This window comes from Leiobunum rupestre, chromosome 10 (assembly GCF_980474605.1).
Source record: "Leiobunum rupestre chromosome 10, qqLeiRupe1.1.hap1, whole genome shotgun sequence".
Classification (NCBI taxonomy): Eukaryota; Metazoa; Arthropoda; class Arachnida; order Opiliones; family Sclerosomatidae; genus Leiobunum; species Leiobunum rupestre.
Genome location: NC_143393.1, coordinates 19528187 through 19545287, shown reverse-complemented (window position 1 = coordinate 19545287; position 17101 = coordinate 19528187). Strand labels below are relative to the sequence as shown.

General features: G+C 39.0%; 1 protein-coding gene across 1 annotated transcript; it reads right to left on the bottom strand.

Moving 5' to 3' along the window:
* Positions 1 to 870: 870 nt before the first annotated feature.
* Positions 871 to 15196, bottom strand: LOC149924966 (neprilysin-1-like). The gene is made up of 24 exons (XM_090160358.1): positions 15137 to 15196; positions 14067 to 14129; positions 13861 to 14006; positions 13658 to 13792; positions 13465 to 13515; positions 13242 to 13403; positions 13076 to 13162; positions 12085 to 12264; positions 11170 to 11237; positions 10896 to 11105; positions 7906 to 7992; positions 7713 to 7843; positions 6876 to 7101; positions 6709 to 6807; positions 6565 to 6639; positions 6386 to 6495; positions 6256 to 6314; positions 4446 to 4497; positions 4344 to 4378; positions 3138 to 3301; positions 1487 to 1552; positions 1322 to 1411; positions 1177 to 1253; positions 871 to 1102 (listed from the first exon to the last, which is right to left on the bottom strand). Exons 2-24 carry the CDS (start codon positions 14111 to 14113, stop codon positions 1003 to 1005), a joined length of 2457 nt encoding a protein of 818 aa, XP_090016484.1. The 5' UTR covers positions 14114 to 14129; positions 15137 to 15196; the 3' UTR covers positions 871 to 1002.
* Positions 15197 to 17101: the final 1905 nt, after the last annotated feature.

Sequence of the window (17101 nt, the reverse complement as noted above, 5' to 3'; positions counted from 1 at the left end):
TTAATTTACATTTATCAAAAACATTAACAAACCTTTTCTTTGGAGAATCCATCGCTTCAAACTTGCCGATTCGCGAATTTCGAATAGGCGATTTGAATTATTATCCCTGGATTAATTTTAAGTGTATATTAGACACTAGTCATAAGTAGAACCATTCAAAGAAATATCATATCAAACGGATCGGCTTTTTGAAAACCCAAGCAACTGCCAACCTTCCCAAGAATTTAACACATTAGGTGGTTTTTTTTTCGCCTGTTCTGGGTTTTTTGAGCAGGTTAAAAAGTGTAGCCCGATGACGTCATTTTACTTCAATTCTGTCTTGGCGAAAAAGACGAGTTGGAGTAAGAAGGGAGTAGTTAAAGGTTAAAGGTTATTTACAAAAACCTTGCCTCGTGTGAAGAGGTCTAAACGAGTTAAGTTTTCGTTTAAGCAGACGACAAAGCTAGATTACTCGTTCTACACCTCCTTTCGACGAGGAGTAAAAAGTGTAACCTTAGAGCTCTGGAACAAGCGAACCAGTGGCGGATTAAGAAGGCTGGGTCCCCTGGGCGGCGGCAGTGTTTTGTGACACCCCCAGGACCGTGCAGAAGTTTTCACGGGTCCGTCTTCTTCAAGTTTAATCGTTCTGATTTGCACCCCCCCTCGAGCTTCTCTGGTGGCACCCCCTGCTGCCCTGGTACCCGGGGCGGACCGCCCCCCCCGCCCCCCCCCTTAGGCCGCCACTGAAGCGAACAAAATTCGGGACAGGGTAAATCTTACCCCGAGAACAGGCGAATAAAACATTTTAGGGTAAAAAGTTTACACTTTTTGTCCTCGGACAAGCGAAAAAAAAACACCTACTAAAAGTGTGAGCATGTACGCAAAATAAGATATAAGTTAATCTATATAATTTATTAAAAGATATACAAGGTGCATAACTAATGAAATGTAGCGTGAATTACGCTAAAATCATCAATGGCTGTATTATATACAAAACGTAGTCGTGTAGTTTAAGTGACCTCGTCACCAAATAGTGCATCGTTCAACAGGGTTCATTTTGGATCCCACAGGACAGTTGAAGGCCTCGGCGAAGCGTTTAGTGTTTTGCAAAGGTACCGTCGCTCTAAAGAGACAGACAGGAAGATACCCTGGATTAATAACCAAAGAACGATGCCATCAAAGAAGGTTTACTTATACCTGTAGCGACCAGGACTGTGGACTCCGTACAATATTTGCTCGGAAAGCGATTCTTTGCGATATTCGGTACACCAAAGCTATAGACAGAGTTTCAACTTGAGACAATCTTAACAGCTATAGAGTCACAGCGAAATCGAGTTCTTACCGATCCCGCAGCAATGAAAAATAATTTCTTATCGTCTATATCTTCCATTCCTGGCAATTTAACTTCTTCCGGGCTTAATTTGATGTAAGCCTAATCGGATAGGATCATATACAAAGTTAGAACGATTATTAACTTTCAATAATTAAATTAAATTAAATTAATTACCTCGTAAGCTTCTCTAATACCACCGTTATCGGCTATGTTTTCGCCAATTACTTGATCTCCTTTCAACTATACGCGAAATAGCGATAAAAATTTGTTTTATGTTAAGGTTTAATTGCGAAATTATATACCTACAGGATGTTTCAAAATGTTATGCAAACATTTTAAAGAGTTGTAGAGGGTGAGTTGAGAAGTATGCCTGTTTTATTTTCAATTTTTCCTACGATGAGTGAAAAGAGCGCCAGAGAGCTTCAAAGTGTGGCCTACTAGCCCCTGCAAGTAGGCTGCAACAAACGCCAAACCAAGCAGCAGGGAAACGCGAACATTAAGGTTTGGGTTCGTGTGATAGGTGAAAAAGGACTTTGTAAACAAATCGAGGTAACCAGCGTAAAACAGTAAACTTAAACAGTATTTAAAGTCCCTGCCGCTTGGTTTTGCGCTTGTTGCGGCCTACTTCCAGGAGCTATTAGGCCACACTTTGAAGCTCTCTGGCGCTCTTTTCACTCATCGTAGGAAAATGGGGAACAACAGGCATACTTCTCAACTCACCCCTACGACTCCTTTTGAATAACCCTTTGAAACACCCTGTATACACTAGAAATGTCTTTGGCTCTATTGTTGCCGTGCCGCGAATGTATCTGGTGAAACGGGCGTGGCTTAAACTACGTCGAATATAATACGTAACGAGTATTTCTATTGTCTGGCCGTCGTCACTAAACCGTCGCCGCGAAAAAACTAGTCAGTCCAGTTGTAATATTAGTTCCCCATCGACATTGAAATATACGTAATGATCAAATATCTGGGCCCATATTTGGCAAATGCCTGCCCAAATGTATGGACCATCGATAGAGACTTTCATTTCCTATCTATGAAAGCAGGAATACATAGATCCACTTGGAATGCTTTTCCTGCCGTATCACGTATGGTAAGATCACTCTGACGGTTTTGGTCCCGCCTACGAGAGAAAAAATCCCCTCTGAGCGCGCTCCCCTCTCGCGTTGTTGTTTGTAAAGGCAGCCACATCGAGACGAAAATCTGCCGCGATAAGCATTCCAAGTAGAGGTATGGGTTCCTGATGAACGCGAAATAACATTTATCGCATTAAGGGTTGAAACGGGTACGGCGATCAAAATTTCATTTAAAAACAGACGCCAGAAAATATTAGCGATTTCACTGTTGTAGGGGACCTATATGCATCCCAAAAACGCAGCAATATTTTTAGCCATTTTATGGCAATTTACAGCAAGCCCACAAACCATACTTAAAGGCCTAGGCTTTCTTCTGCCTGTCACCCTTTAAATTTACTCTCCCTGGTGTCCTGCTGTTGGCCTACCACCAGGGTATTTGTTTGGAGGGAAAGTAAATTTAAAGGGTGACAGGCAGAAGAAAACCTAGGCCTTTAACTACTCGAACTACAATTCGGGTAAAAAAAGAGTTCCGAGTTGTTCTCTCATGGATAATTTAAAGATTTGATCTAGTTACGCGTAATTTCACGTATTAAGATGGTTAAAATAAGAGGCAAGGCTTGACTCTACGCGAGCTAAAATTTCGCTAAAATCTCGGTTGTAGGCCCCACCCGCAATCATCAAGATCGTCACAGTCCTCCTTAAGCTTTTTAAACATTCCCAGTGTTTTTTTTTCTAGTTTAACTAACGTTTAATCCAGTCTGTTCGTCTACGATTTTAGAGTACTGTTCGATGAAGCATTTTTTCTTATCGTTGAAATTCTCCAAAGTATCGTTACTCCACCAATTTTGCAAGTTACCATTTTCGTCGTACTGACTTCCAGAATCGTCGTAGCCGTGAGTAATTTCGTGCCCTGAGAAGGGACATTAAGATGGCGGCCACTGTTCGAAGGCGTCGACGAAAAAAGAAAGGAGAAGAAAATGGTACGTGGGCCCGGGCGAATCAATAAATTCGGTCCCCAAGATAGCTGTTATTACTGTAGATAGTTATAGCTTTTTTTGTATAAATATGGGGGACGTTGGTTGGTTGGGGAGGCTTAAGGATTCGAAAATTAACCCCAAACAAAAACACCCAACACTTCTTTTATAGTTTTGTATCAAATTATAATTCAAATTTACTAAGATCTACAGCATTTGTGGTAAATATCACCTTAAATTCACCACATAAATTTGAAAAGGGAAAAATTACTTAATCTTGGCCGTTTCCAGAGCACCCCGACCCTAATTATAGTCAATAACAATCAGCTAAGCTAATACCCAAGGAACCATACAGGTCTAAGTCAACTAGTGACTTGTGAATCCCTAGGAGCAACAAACACAGCACCCCCACACAAGAAGAGCGCAACCCGTCAAAAGTCGTGCATTTTCTTGTGTAAATTTTTCATTGGATAGACGCTTTAGCGCCTGCGGCCGTCGGAAGGGGAAAATTCGGAAATTGTCTTCCCCCTCTCCGTAAAACGTTCAGATTAAAGGCTCCAATGAAATTTGTACGCAACACTGCGTTAGCTTGTTTAAAGGCTAGCTGCGTTCTCCTTGTGTTTGCTGCTCCTAGGTGGATCCAATTACCAGTGAACGGATAAAAATGTGTAGGAGGGTACGCGAACCAACAGCCCCCTACTACTACCGTTAACCTCAACAAATTTTTATGAAAAGGGGAAACCGAAGAGCTCTAACTAGCAGAGAGAACTTACAAACTTAGTTCACACAAGATTCCTCTTGCTGGGAGGCGAGAGTGCTAACCAATTCGCCATCCCACCTTGGTTTCAATTGCCTTATCTCAAAGGTTCCAACGCCCATGACGTGAGTACCAACATGCCCCAGGGCTTCGGGAACAATGAATTCTTCTCCTTACTTTTCCCAGTGCCAACAGCGAAGTATGGACTTAGGGTACCGTACCTATGACGTATCCGATACCGCCGTAGTTCAACGCCCTGTTTACATAAAAGGATTCATTTTATTTTAGATCTTCCAAACCTAATTTAAATTATGAGTAATTACTTTAATCGCTTTTCCTGGTAAAAGGGTACCTGCAAGATGCCAGCTGGGAAGGCTAGATCGAAAAAACATGGCATTTTAGAAAAACGAATAACGGAACTATATCTAAATAAGACTGCAGGCTTTTCACTAGGGCCAAAACTCCGCTACAACGATTGTCGAAGCGAAACTGTCTGTAATGCTTGGTTTCCACAACCTCTGTCCCAAAGTTGAGAATCGTGTGTTACTCACGCTAGTAGAAATTTAAACTTAATGCTGGTTCACCAGGGCCGGACTTAGAGATCCTGGGCTCATAGGCAGATAAGGAGTCTGGGCCCCCTTTTCACGCGCTGCATTTACTTTTATCCCTGGAACTAGGCTGTGCCTGAATTTCCCTGATTCAACGTAGAAGTCTGAGCTCTACGGTTATATTACTAAATAAAAGCTCTTAACAATCGTCGACTAAATATGCGATAACTATTCAACATTTTGATTTAAGGCTGCGTCCGTAAACTGCCAGGCAGAAATTTTGGTAATTTTAAAACAAAATCTTCTCCCTAGGAATTTCTCCAATATAAATTACGATTGATATTATAGATTTATGCCTTCGAATACAGTAATTACGGTCACTGGAGGGCCCCTTCCAAGGATGGGCCCCTAGGCCACGGCCTAGGTTGGCCTAGGCCGAAATACGGCACTGTGGTTCACACAGGCAGTGCTTTCCTGGTTTTCTCTATTTTCCCGTTGTTCTGGCGCACGGGATAACGACTGTACACACGGACAAAATTTGCCCGATTTTTCCGCCGCGAGCGCTGCCGGTACACGAGAAAACGGATAAATTTTTTTTTAAATAACTCTACTATATTTCCCGGTTTTTTTAAGCACTTTGAGCTCGACCAATCAGCGAGCGTTATGTCGTCACTTGATATAAGGAGCGATTTAGAAAGAAGACTGAGGAATATTTGCGTCTATCACGTGACGGCATAAGGCTCGCTGATTGGTCTAACCCAACGCGCATCCAAATTTGCAGCGAGTGCTGCCGGAGCACGAGAAAATGGAGGACTTTTTTTTGAGGTGCATTGGGTTTGACCAATCAGCGAGCGTTATGCCGTCATGTGATAGACGCAAAAATTACTCAGCCTACTTTCAAAATCGCTCCTTATATCACGTGATAGCGGAATGCTCACTGATTGGTCGAGCTCAAAGTGCTTAAAAAAACCGGGAAATATAGTAGATATATTTAAAAAATATTTTATCCGTTTTCTCGTGTACCGGCAGTGCTCGTGGCGGAAAAATCGGGCAAATTTTGTCCGTGTGAGAGAAAATAGAGAAAATCAGGAAGTCACCAGTGCCGTCTTTCCCATTGGGCAAAAAGGGTACTGCCCTAGGGCCCCAAGATTCTGGAGGGCCCCATTTTTCAAATAGTGAAACGCAAAAGAAATTTTAATCACAAAAATGTTTTTAAAATTGCTCGAAAGTCCTAAACTCCGTATTTAGTCGCGTCTATAGACAGGGTAAATCTAAAACGAATAAAGACTTTTGGTTGTTAGTATTTTTAAATTCAGAATAAGCTTCTTGTTTAGTAACCTTTAGTAGGACAAGTGAAACTATTTGAACTGATAGTAGTAGATTAGAGCGACGATGGACTTCGCACTGGAGGTTAGAAACTTGGGTGGAGTTACAAGGGATCGCCCATTGCTTTGCCCAGGGGCCTCCAATTAGGTAAAGACGGCCCTGGAAGTCACTGCCCGTGTGAACCAGCCTTTAGGCCTAATACAATTTTTTTTTCGCGTCGAGGCATTTTGACCCTTGTGAAATCAGCCTTAAAGCTTACTAATTCCATTTCCACTGGGACTGTAGAATGCGTTCACGATGGAAGCTGACGATACCCAACTGCGGAATCAAAATCACGTAATATTAAACAAAAATACAGTGTTTTAGGTAAAATTCGAGAAATACTGTACTCTTCGGTCCTGTTGTTTTGTTTGGATAATTTCGTCAAACGTTGATCGACAGTGAAACGTAAAACTTCTTGGAGGTTCGAATAGAATTCTTTAGCCATTGGAATATTTAGCTAATTAAAATTATTTCAACACGTTTAAGTTACGGAATATGAATGTGTCAAGTGTTAAGTAAAAAATACCTTATAATATTCGGTTAATTTGTCGTTATCCATTGTCCAATCGGGATAGCCGATTTTGTCATCCATAACAGTTAACTAAACAAGAATACGCAATATAAAATTGGCGCCGTTTTTTGGAACTAGCATCGGCGTTTAGTCTTTTACTTTATCCATAGTGGCATTCTTGGTAGCTTCGTCCATCCAGTCGTTTTCGTCGACCAACTCCCTGAACGAATCGGCGATTTTGGTGACCATGTCCTCCATCTGAAGATAACATCAAAGTTTTTAAATTTATCCGTAGGGTCAGGGTCTTCATTTCTTAACTATCGTACGTCATTTTTAGTATCAGTAGTAAACCCGACAGCGTCGACGTAGAGCCGTCCAACAACGTGTCCGAAATAACCGTTGACCAAATCGAAACATCGTTCTTTGATGGCAACCTGTTTCTTAACCCCGCTGACCACTTTGTCGAACTCAAACTGCTTGTCACGGAACTCTTTGTACAGATTTGGCGCTATCGACTGTATAGCTCTGGTTCGAATGTAGTTGTTAACGACCCTGAAACAAAAACCCCTCGTTTCATAGGGACGTAATTAGCTTTCAGGCCCCCCTGGGTTAATATTTTTTTTTAAATATTTGATTATGATAGTAGATTTTTTTTTAATTATAGAAAAAATATAATATAAGCGCGCTACATCAGGCTTCGTACAAAATTTCCGGAATGAAATTCCCTGACATTTCTAATTTTTCCCTAATAAAATTTGAAATTGCCAAATTTGTCCTGACTAGAATAAATGAATGGTTTAAGGTAAAATCTTGAAAAATATTTATTTTACTGATTTTTTTGCGGTCATTTTAAAATTCCCCAACTTTTTTGGACCATTTTAAAATTCCTTGACTTTTTCCTGACCCTAATTTTGGAATCATTTTCAAATTCCCTGACTTTTCCCTGACCTTTTCGAAACATTTTCAAATTCCCTGACTTTTTCCTGACCTTTTTGAATCATTTTCAAATTCCCTGACTTTTCCCTGACCTTTTGGAAACATTTTCAAATTCCCTGACTTTTCTCTGACCTTTTGGAAAAAATTTCAAATTCCCTGACTTTTCTATGACCTTTTGGAAACATTTTCCAATTCCCTGACTTTTCCAGGTTTTCCCCTGTACATACCCTTTGTATGTATAAGCGATTTCCACCAGGTTTCTCAGAAAATCTGGTTCTCTAACAATGACGGTCGTGTTCTCGTCGATAGTTTCTCCGGATCCTTCAAAGATGTCTTGAATGAATGGCAGCCATTGGATCTGTGTCAAAGCTACGATTACCATTTCCGAAATCATTATCTTCGATATAGCCGAGGACTTACGTCGGTGATATTATTTTGCAACTCGGCAATTGTCATTTTGTTGTACATCGAATCGGCGTTGCGTCTTTCAACTGGGCTTCTCGTTTTCTATTCACAAATGTCCAATAATTACTCATGTATGTCTCTGTACAACATTTCTATCATGCAGATAAATATTGCTAAGTCCGCGTAATTTTATTTTATCATCAGAATCAGGAATCCATAGATCTACTTGGAATGCTTATCTTGCGGTGACGCGTATGGTAAGATCACTCTGACGGCTTTGGCCCCGCCTACGATAGAAAAAAATCCCCTTTGCGCGCGCTCCCCTCTCACGTTGTTGTTTGTTAAAGCACGGCCAACTTTGATATCTCGCGCAACAGCGGCCAACCCATTCGTCGAAATTCCATGAGCAAAACATTTCCCCCTATAAACTGTACTATAACCTGTAGGATTTAAGCACCACACTCGTTTTTATATTGGCTTCAATGCAAAAACTATTAAAAAAATAATATTCCGCTAGGGGCGCTCAAACCATACACATATCATTTGCTCATAGGTTAACATAGAAACTTCAACGAATGGGTTGGCCGCTGTAGCGCGAACAGCGCGTGATCAAAGTTGGCCGTGGTTAAAGCAACTGTCGGCTCTATCATTGCCACCTGTATTAAGATAAGGCCCCAGTTATTAGAGATGGCCATGAATCTATCCGATTCTTCGAAAAAAAGCGACTTTAGTGGAGAGCGTAGTGCCATCTATTTATGGCAAAGGAAGCTAAAATTAAAAATTTTCAAATGATAACGTCGCCAGAGAGCCACTGTAGAGTATTATATTTAGATAACTGATGCTCTGTTTAGTGGGCTTTAACCTAAATGATATATCCCATGATAAAATTTTGTTTAAAATTGCTGTAATTTATGTTGTTGGCCAATTTACAAACGATCCAATCAACGCGAGGGATACCTATAAGTACCCGCCATTTGGCTCTAAATGTAGCTTAAGTATCTTGTTTTGATTGGGACGACAGTGACATCTGTTGAAAAAAAGAGCTACTTCACGTCGAGCCTACACTTGCTTTAAGTTAACATAGTGACGTCAAAAAAACCGTCAGCCACATCGAGACGAAAATCTGCCGTGATAAGCATTAAAAGTTGAGGTATGGATTCCTGTCAGATTGAATAATTGGCGGATCTTAAAATTAATTTGGTGCGTGAAAATACACCGCCATGTTAGGGCATAAAACCAGGGAAATATGCCTGTTATACCTCACAATATAAAGGTACTGTCACGAGCAAAAACGTGATTTTGAAATCTGTCAATTACGCTTGCAAAAGAAAAAATGCCCAAAATTACCGAGATTCACGCGTTTTGAATTTAAAAATCCTTCCTTTTGACGGGTTTTACACACAATCCTCGCGGTACGTTAGATATTAATTGCAAATATCATGCCCTCGACGGCACTGTTAACATTTGTGAGATCGGGGCACCGGAAGTGGGGCACTTGCCAATTTTAGTTATTTTTTGTGATTTTCTAATTTAAATGTATATAATTTTTTACATTAAGGGGGGAGAATACAGTAAAAGCCTCTTTTTCGTTCAAGCTGAACGTTTCTGTGTGAACAATTACATAACTGAATTATATTTTTCTTATTAGACTGAGCTTTCCTCTAGTGCTTAAAATAATTTTGATAATTATAATATTAATAGTTAACGAGATATAAGGTCCTAACTAAAGGGTAGTTTGGGTGCTTGCCCAACTTGTTTAGCTCCGGGGGTTAAAATTAAAACGTAATAACTTAATTATTTTTTATTTAAAATTGTCAAAATTATTTTAAGCACTAAACAAGAGGCTGTTCTTCACTTAAATATTAATTTTATAAGTTAAAATACAAAATTAAAAGAGCTCAGCTTAAAATAGAGCGAAAGTGGACAATGGCCACTGTAGTCTTCCCCCTTAAGAGCGACTTGGTTGAAATTTATATTTTTGGATATTTCTGATCATTTCCGCACTATTACGCGCTATTGTGATATTTGAATTTCGTACCAATTGATACGAGCGCCATCTAACTCCAAAAACCAAATTCGTTCGCGTGTCGCTACCTCATTTTCAAAACCATGTAACTCGAAGGTTTATCAAAAATTAATTTAAATTAACGTGTTCACGTTTCGCTACCTTATTTCCAAAACCAGGTAACTCGAATAATTCGTTTTGCTAAAAATTAATTTAAATGAAAGTGTTCGCGTTTCGTTACCTTATTTCCAAAACCAGGTAACTCGAAGGTTTGTCTAAAAATTAATTTAAATTAACGTGTTCGCTTTAAATTTAATATTTAAAATACATTTAATACATCTGGGGGCTTGTGTGTACTTAAATGTTCGAAACATCTTGATATTTTCACGCGAATAATTTCATTTAGTGTCTTTTAGTGGACTATAAATGAAAAATTATTATATTCATTGTACCGTTAAAAAGGTCACCATGGCAACGCTCGAGCTAAACTATATAAACTGTCAATATCAGAAACGCAACAATCACTTCCGTTTCGAATCTGTAAAGTCGACGGCGCGTTTTTCATTGGGCAGTTGGAAGTGACGTAGTTTACGTCTTAATCTCGTGAACAAGGTTGCATTGATCAGTTGGAAGTGACGTAGTTTACGTCATATCTCGTGAAAAAGGTTTCATTGGGCAGTTGGAAGTGACGTTGTTTACGTCATATCTCGTGAACAAGGTTTCATTGGGCAGTTGGAAGTGACGTAGTTTACGTCATAATCTCGTGAACAAGGTTTCATATGAGTGGTTATGTTACAAAAGATTATACAATTTTAGCCGTGTTCACACTAGACACTTTGGAACCGTTTTAAAACGGTTTCGAAAGATAATATTGAACATTTTCGGTGTTAACTGTATTAATACCCATACGATAAATACATTAGAAAGCTAAATTTTACAAATTAATCGTTCGAAACCGTTTTAAAACGGTTCTAAAGTGCCTAGTGTGAACGTGGCTTACCTTAGCGACTTCCGATTCGAATTGGATAATACTTTGCACGGCTTCGAGTTGCGGAGTTTCGAGAGTATCGCCGCAAAACGACTCGTCCAAGACGCAAGCCGTTTGACCGATGTATTTCCGGTAGGCGACTATTTTGGGATCGTCCCAGATCAAAGTGTCGTTCTGTAAAAGCGACAGTCTTCCCGCGGGAAAAGAAGACGGTTGGTCAATCTGTTGAAGAACAAAACGTTCGGTTGAAGTACAAACGTCAGAGGAATTAGAACGAAAGACGTACGTAAATGACATTTTCGACCGTGTTTTTGACGTTGGCTCCGACGTAGACGTTCATCAGAAAACTCAAACCTACCAAATAAGGAAACAAATATTATAGTAACACGCGCATACAAACGCACATACAGGATGTTTCAAAAGGTTATGCAAAACTTTTAAGGAGTTATAGGGGGTGAGTTGAGAAGTATGCCTGTTTTTCCCATTGAGTTGCGAATATTAATCTAGAGGTCCAATGAAAACGTCGGATTTCAGTATTTCGCGAAACAAGTTTATTAAAAATAAGAATACTGCCAAATGACGAGAAAACTTTATCATTCTACCCGTGGCGCCGTCTATCTCAATGGTTCGTTCAAATAAGACGCGTTTTCCGGCAAAAAGATATTTTTTTTTCAAAAATAATGGATGGATATGATAACATTTTCTCGTCATTTTAGAGGAGACGGCACATTCGTAATGTTCAAAAACTTGTTTCGCGGGGAGCAGATTTGATTGGATCTCTAGATTAATATTCCCAACTCAATGGTTTTTCCCCCATTTTCCTACGATGAGTTAAAAGAGCGCCAGAGAGCTTCAAAATGTGGCCTACTAGCCCCTTTAAGTAGGCTGCAACAAGCTCAAAACCAAGCAGCCGGGAAACGCGAACACTAAGGTTCGTGTGATAGATAAAAAAGGACTTTGTAAACAAATCGAGGTAACCAGCGTAAGATAGTAAACTTAAACAATATTTAAAGTCCCTGCTGCTTGGTTTCGCGACTGTTGCAGCCTACTTCTAGAGGCTAGAAGACAACATTTTTGAAGCTCTCTGGCGCTCTTTTCACTCATCGTAGGAAAATGGGGAAAAAACAGGCAAACTTCTCAACTCCCCCCTACAACTCCTTCAAATGTTTGCATAACCTTTTGAAACCCCCTGTATATATACCATATTTATTGGAAACAGTCGATAGCAGAGTCAGCCAAATATCATCATTGGAAAGCGATTCCTCGCCAGTTGAGGCGTAATACGCTTGGCTCTCTTCGATGGATATAATATTGTTGGACGAGTTCAGAAACGAAAGTATTTCTCGGATTTGTGGCTTGGCATCCTCTTCCGTAATTTCATCTTAAAATTAAAGGTAGGGTTATCGGTCATTCATAGAGTTCTTAAATTACCGTAATTTAGGAAAACAGTAAATTACGCGGTAATTTACCGCGTAATTTACCGTGTTGCGGTAAATTACCATAATTTTATTTTTATACAAAGAAGAAACGCTTTTGTTGGGTATTGTACATTTTATAAATTACCACAATAGGTTATAAATGCCCAAAAATGTTCAATTATCTTCATTTTGAGATGCATTATCAGTATCATCATATTCCTCAGGGTACTCACTATCGTTTTCATCCTCGTCAGATTCATCGATAGTTAATTGAACCGGTATAAACAGGGCTAGACATAAGTATTCTTCCTATTAAACGTATCAAACTATTCTAACACGGCCTTCAACTCCTTGGAAATTCGCAACCAAAACGAATCTAGGTGGCGCAGCGGTGCCTAGCTATTCGAGTTAGTGCGTTACGCGGTTTACGCCTATGTCTAGTGTTTGCTGTAGTGAAATTAAATTATTAAACGATGCCAAAATACACTAAAACGCGAATAACGTTAGGTTTTGAGTTTTGTAATCTTGTGCGACGTATTTTTAGTACATTTTAGCACGAAAGATCAAAGAAAATTGAGAAACAGTGAAACACGAATACGATGGTAAATTACCATGGTAATTTACCACAGTAAATTACCCTGGTAATTACCAGGGTATTTACCATTTTCGTAATTTACCTGAGAAAATTGTAAATTACTGTTACCAGGGTAATTTACCGATTCGTATCTCTAGCCATTCATTCCTACACTAGATTTCCGATTACAAAATACGTACCAGTAGCGACGCAGCTGTGAAAAAGTTGTCTGGCATTATAAAATGCGTCTTTGGGGTCATCATCGCTTACAATTTGATCGAGTTGATCTAAAATAAGCGAGATTGAAAATGAAGTTAATCCACAGCGCAATTTCGGAGGCTCAAACCAAATATTAAGCGAGGTTACCTATAGATACGTTGGCTAATTTGTCCCTGAGCTCGTCGAAGACACCCCACCTGCCCTTGTGATCGGGAATTTCGTTACGCTCTTCCCATTTACCACAAACATATTGGTAAAAATCATCGCAAGGTTCCGCTCGAATATCCATGTTGGACGAGTAATACATAGCTAAATGCAATAGCGTCAACGTAAGTCTGAACTAAGTTTAAGATTTATGGAATTAACGTACCCGCGCTGAAACATTCCTCGCTCGTACATACATCAGGAGGGAACGTAGTTACTATCAATGGAATTAAAAAGCCATAAATACAAGGTTTAATCACTTGTAATGGCTTCTAGTTTTTAAACTTTTGAATAAAGAGGTCGATAAATATGCTGACGAATTAAAGTCGTCATGGTAACAAAAAATTACAATACACTACCTGGTGTAGTTTCTGTTGCGGTGGTGTCCCTTGTCCCAGTTCCAGTGGTGTCCTTTGTCCCAGTTCCAGTAGGAACAGGTGATGTACCGGGAGGTGATGTACCGACCGGCGATGTGGGTATGGGTGTTGGAGCAACTACAGACGTTCGAATTAATAATTTAGCAGCACCTATAAAAACGCTTGACATTTCTGGCGTATTTTACCTGTGGTAGTATCACTGTCCTTATTTTTATTAACAACTACAACTAAGCCAATAATGAGACCCAAACAAACGACCCCGAGTACTCCAGAGAACAGAATCAACTTTTGTTCCAAGCCTGATTTCCTGTTCCAGCAACCTCCCTTCTCCCTAAATGTTTACCCAGAATTAACGTCAAATTTTAAAGATTCGAGTAGTTATAACACTTACGCGTCATTGGTGAGGTAGGATTGACTGTCCGCTACTCGCATAGTCATGTTGGACTGTTGAAACCTGTTAGGAAGAGAATGAACAAAGACTTAACCCTGGATAGGATGACATACGCGACGGATCAATTCCGAGCTAACTACTTGGAATAGGACGCCGTTCACCAAAGTATGGATCGTGAAACTGTGTCGGAGCAGAATTTCTTAACGAGCCACCGCGTCACGGGCCAATCAAATTTAATCTGATTAGACCACGAAGCCTTGACTCTAGTATAATTAAAAGGTTGGATACTGGAATATTTATGACAATCGGCGAAGATTATAAGAAAAAGTAGTTTAAATTTATTGTCAGCCGATGGTCGTTATCTAAGGTAATCTCGCGCGTGAGATTTTGAGACAATGGCCGGGCACTGTGAGACTGGGCGTACGAAGACGATTGTTATAATTTTTTCTATTATCTGAACATCCCGTGATTTTTAGGGTCGCTTTTTAGCGCCGAATGAACGAAATCACGTTCGTCATTGAAATATTTATCTTCGAGGTACCGACAATGATTAGTCAATAATTACAATTAAAGATAAATTCGACAAAGGTTTAAGAGCAATGGCACTGTACCCAGTGTTAATGACTTTCATTTTAATTTGATTCCGATTGGATACCTTTGGAAGTTGCGACTACGTATAAAATGACGTAAAAAATGACGAACGTTAACGTATACGTAACTTGGGATACGCAACTAATAATGTTCTTATTTTGGAAATTAATGGGTTTAAAGTGACCGCAAATCGTTTTAAAATTCCCGGCAAACATCAGTAACACACGTTGTAAAGTTTACAACTTAAACTACCTATTTGGAAATAAAATGCTTTCCTTATCTAGAGTACTGATATAAACTTACAGAAAGACGAGATCTCAAAAAAGAGCTTTTAAAATATAACGACCAAACTTTGATTTAACAGTGCAAGTTGTAAATTTTACCAGTACGAGTTGTAAATTTTACCACACGCTCAAATTTACAATCTCCATTTACAATTATTACCTTTGCCCAGATCCTCCGAAAGGAGCGTTTGTTACCTGAGTAAGGGTGTTTTTTCCGAAGGAAACTCTCGCGAATGACTAAACGACTTATTTTCCATGGCTAACTTATTTATGATCGATAGTATCTTATCAGCTATTGTACTTTGGCCTATCCCGTGTAGGTAAATTCTCTCCCAACCAAAAAAAGCCCTAAGTGCAAAATCATCAAAGAAATATAGCATTTTATGAGAGTTCGCATCGAAAGAATTGACACATCTTTATACAGGGTGTTTCAGAAGTCAGTACAGTAACTTTGAGGTGTTATATGGGTTGGGTAAAGATGTATGACTGTCTTTGTCGCGATCCTCCGCGACGAATAGGAAAAGCGCTAGAGAGAGTTAAAGTTTGGCCTAAAACGAACGTAAGAACCCAGATAGAAAACCGGTTTTAAAGCAGGGTTGGCATAGAACCAGCCATACCGGTTATAGCCACCTGGTTAAATCAGGTTATAGCCACTTGAAAAAATCCAGATTTTTGTGGATTTTAAAAAAAAAATTACAATATGATTATTTTAGTAAATTAATAGTTTTTATTTAGAAATTTAGTTTATTTTTGGTTTCATATTTAGAAACCGGTTTACTTTTACCAGTTTTTCGTTAGGTTTAAAGTTCCAAAGTTCGTTGCCTCGCTTCTGTCATACACAAAAACTAGGGGGAATTTCCCGAGGAAATCAAAAGAATTCAGTTATTTTATATAATTGTTTCGCTTTATTTGTTTAGTTTCTTATTTACGACAATAACTGCAGACAATTTCTACTTACATAAGTAAAGGGTACTGTTTATATTTTAGCCGGTTATAACCGAAAAAAAACAGGTTATAGCCAATTAAAACCACTGGTCTGGAATTTTTCAACAAAAGCCGGCTTTTTTCCAACCCTGTTTTAAAGGGGTAGTAGGAAATTTTACTACAACAAAAAACACCAAATTGTCGAGTGCGAAACAGTTTTATTTTTTAAAGTAAATGTTCAAAATGTCGTCCTCCAGCTTCTCAACAAAATCGGCAGCGACGATGAAAGGATGTACGTACGGACTGAAACACTCCAGGTGTGGTACGAATCTTTTCCGAAGCTGCGTGAATTCTTGCTACCAAATCCACTTCCGTCTCCACTCTGTTTAGGACATTTTGAACATTTGCTTTAAAAAATAAAACGCTTTCGCACTCGACAATTTGTTGTTTTTTTTTAGTAAAATTTCCTACTACCCCTTTAAAACCGGTTTTCTATTTGGGTTTTTATGTTCGTTGGAAGCTTACATTTAGGCGTTTTTAGACCAAACTTTAACGCGTGTTTTTATAGTTTCAATATTTCGCACCTTAAAACTCATTCGAATTTAAGAATTTTATAAACGGGCTGAATTTTGGTCGTGGATTATGAGGGTTAAAGTTTGGCTCTAAAATTACTTCACCGCTTTTTAAAAATCTCCCATAATGGGAATAAAATTCAGCTACCTTGTTTAGGTTCTACGTAATAAAGTACCGAATATTTTACGGGCGATGGTGAGTCCTAAACTATGACCAGTGTGTAATGTCAACTGGTCCAGGTTTTAAAAAATTTAATGAAATGAGATGTTTAAAATTGCACATTTTACACTTAAAGAGACACATTTAGGGTTTTGTGATTTAGGGTACATTCAATGATAGAATTTTATGTCCACAATTCTAAAATATGTATGTTATGACACTTAAAACAAATATTTAGCTATAAAAATTAACGGAGGGAAAGAAATGTAGAAAATTTCTTACCTAATTCCTACCGTGCTAGTTTTCGTTAGGATTAAAAATGTGTTGATTCTTTGGGCACACTTTCCTAATATTTGAGAGGAGTGCGGCTCACGTGATTTTGACCTTCAAAAATCAAAAATAAAAACTTGCGCGCTCAAAAACTTGAACAGTGCATCGGAAAACAGCGAAAACAATCAATATTTTTCGAAAGCTTATTACATTATTGTTTGTTTTGAAAATAAG

Bases quoted from the DNA above. Each gene is read 5' to 3' on its own strand.
- LOC149924966 (XM_090160358.1), bottom strand. From the start codon at position 14,113: ATGACTATGCGAGTAGCGGACAGTCAATCCTACCTCACCAATGACGC. The intron at 7,993-10,895 runs GTAAGCCACGTT...ATTTGTGAATAG, and splicing joins TCGAATCGGAAGTCGCTAAG to AAAACGAGAAGCCCAGTTGA. The intron at 6,640-6,708 runs GTAAAAGACTAA...ATTCTTGTTTAG, and splicing joins AGAATGCCACTATGGATAAA to TTAACTGTTATGGATGACAA.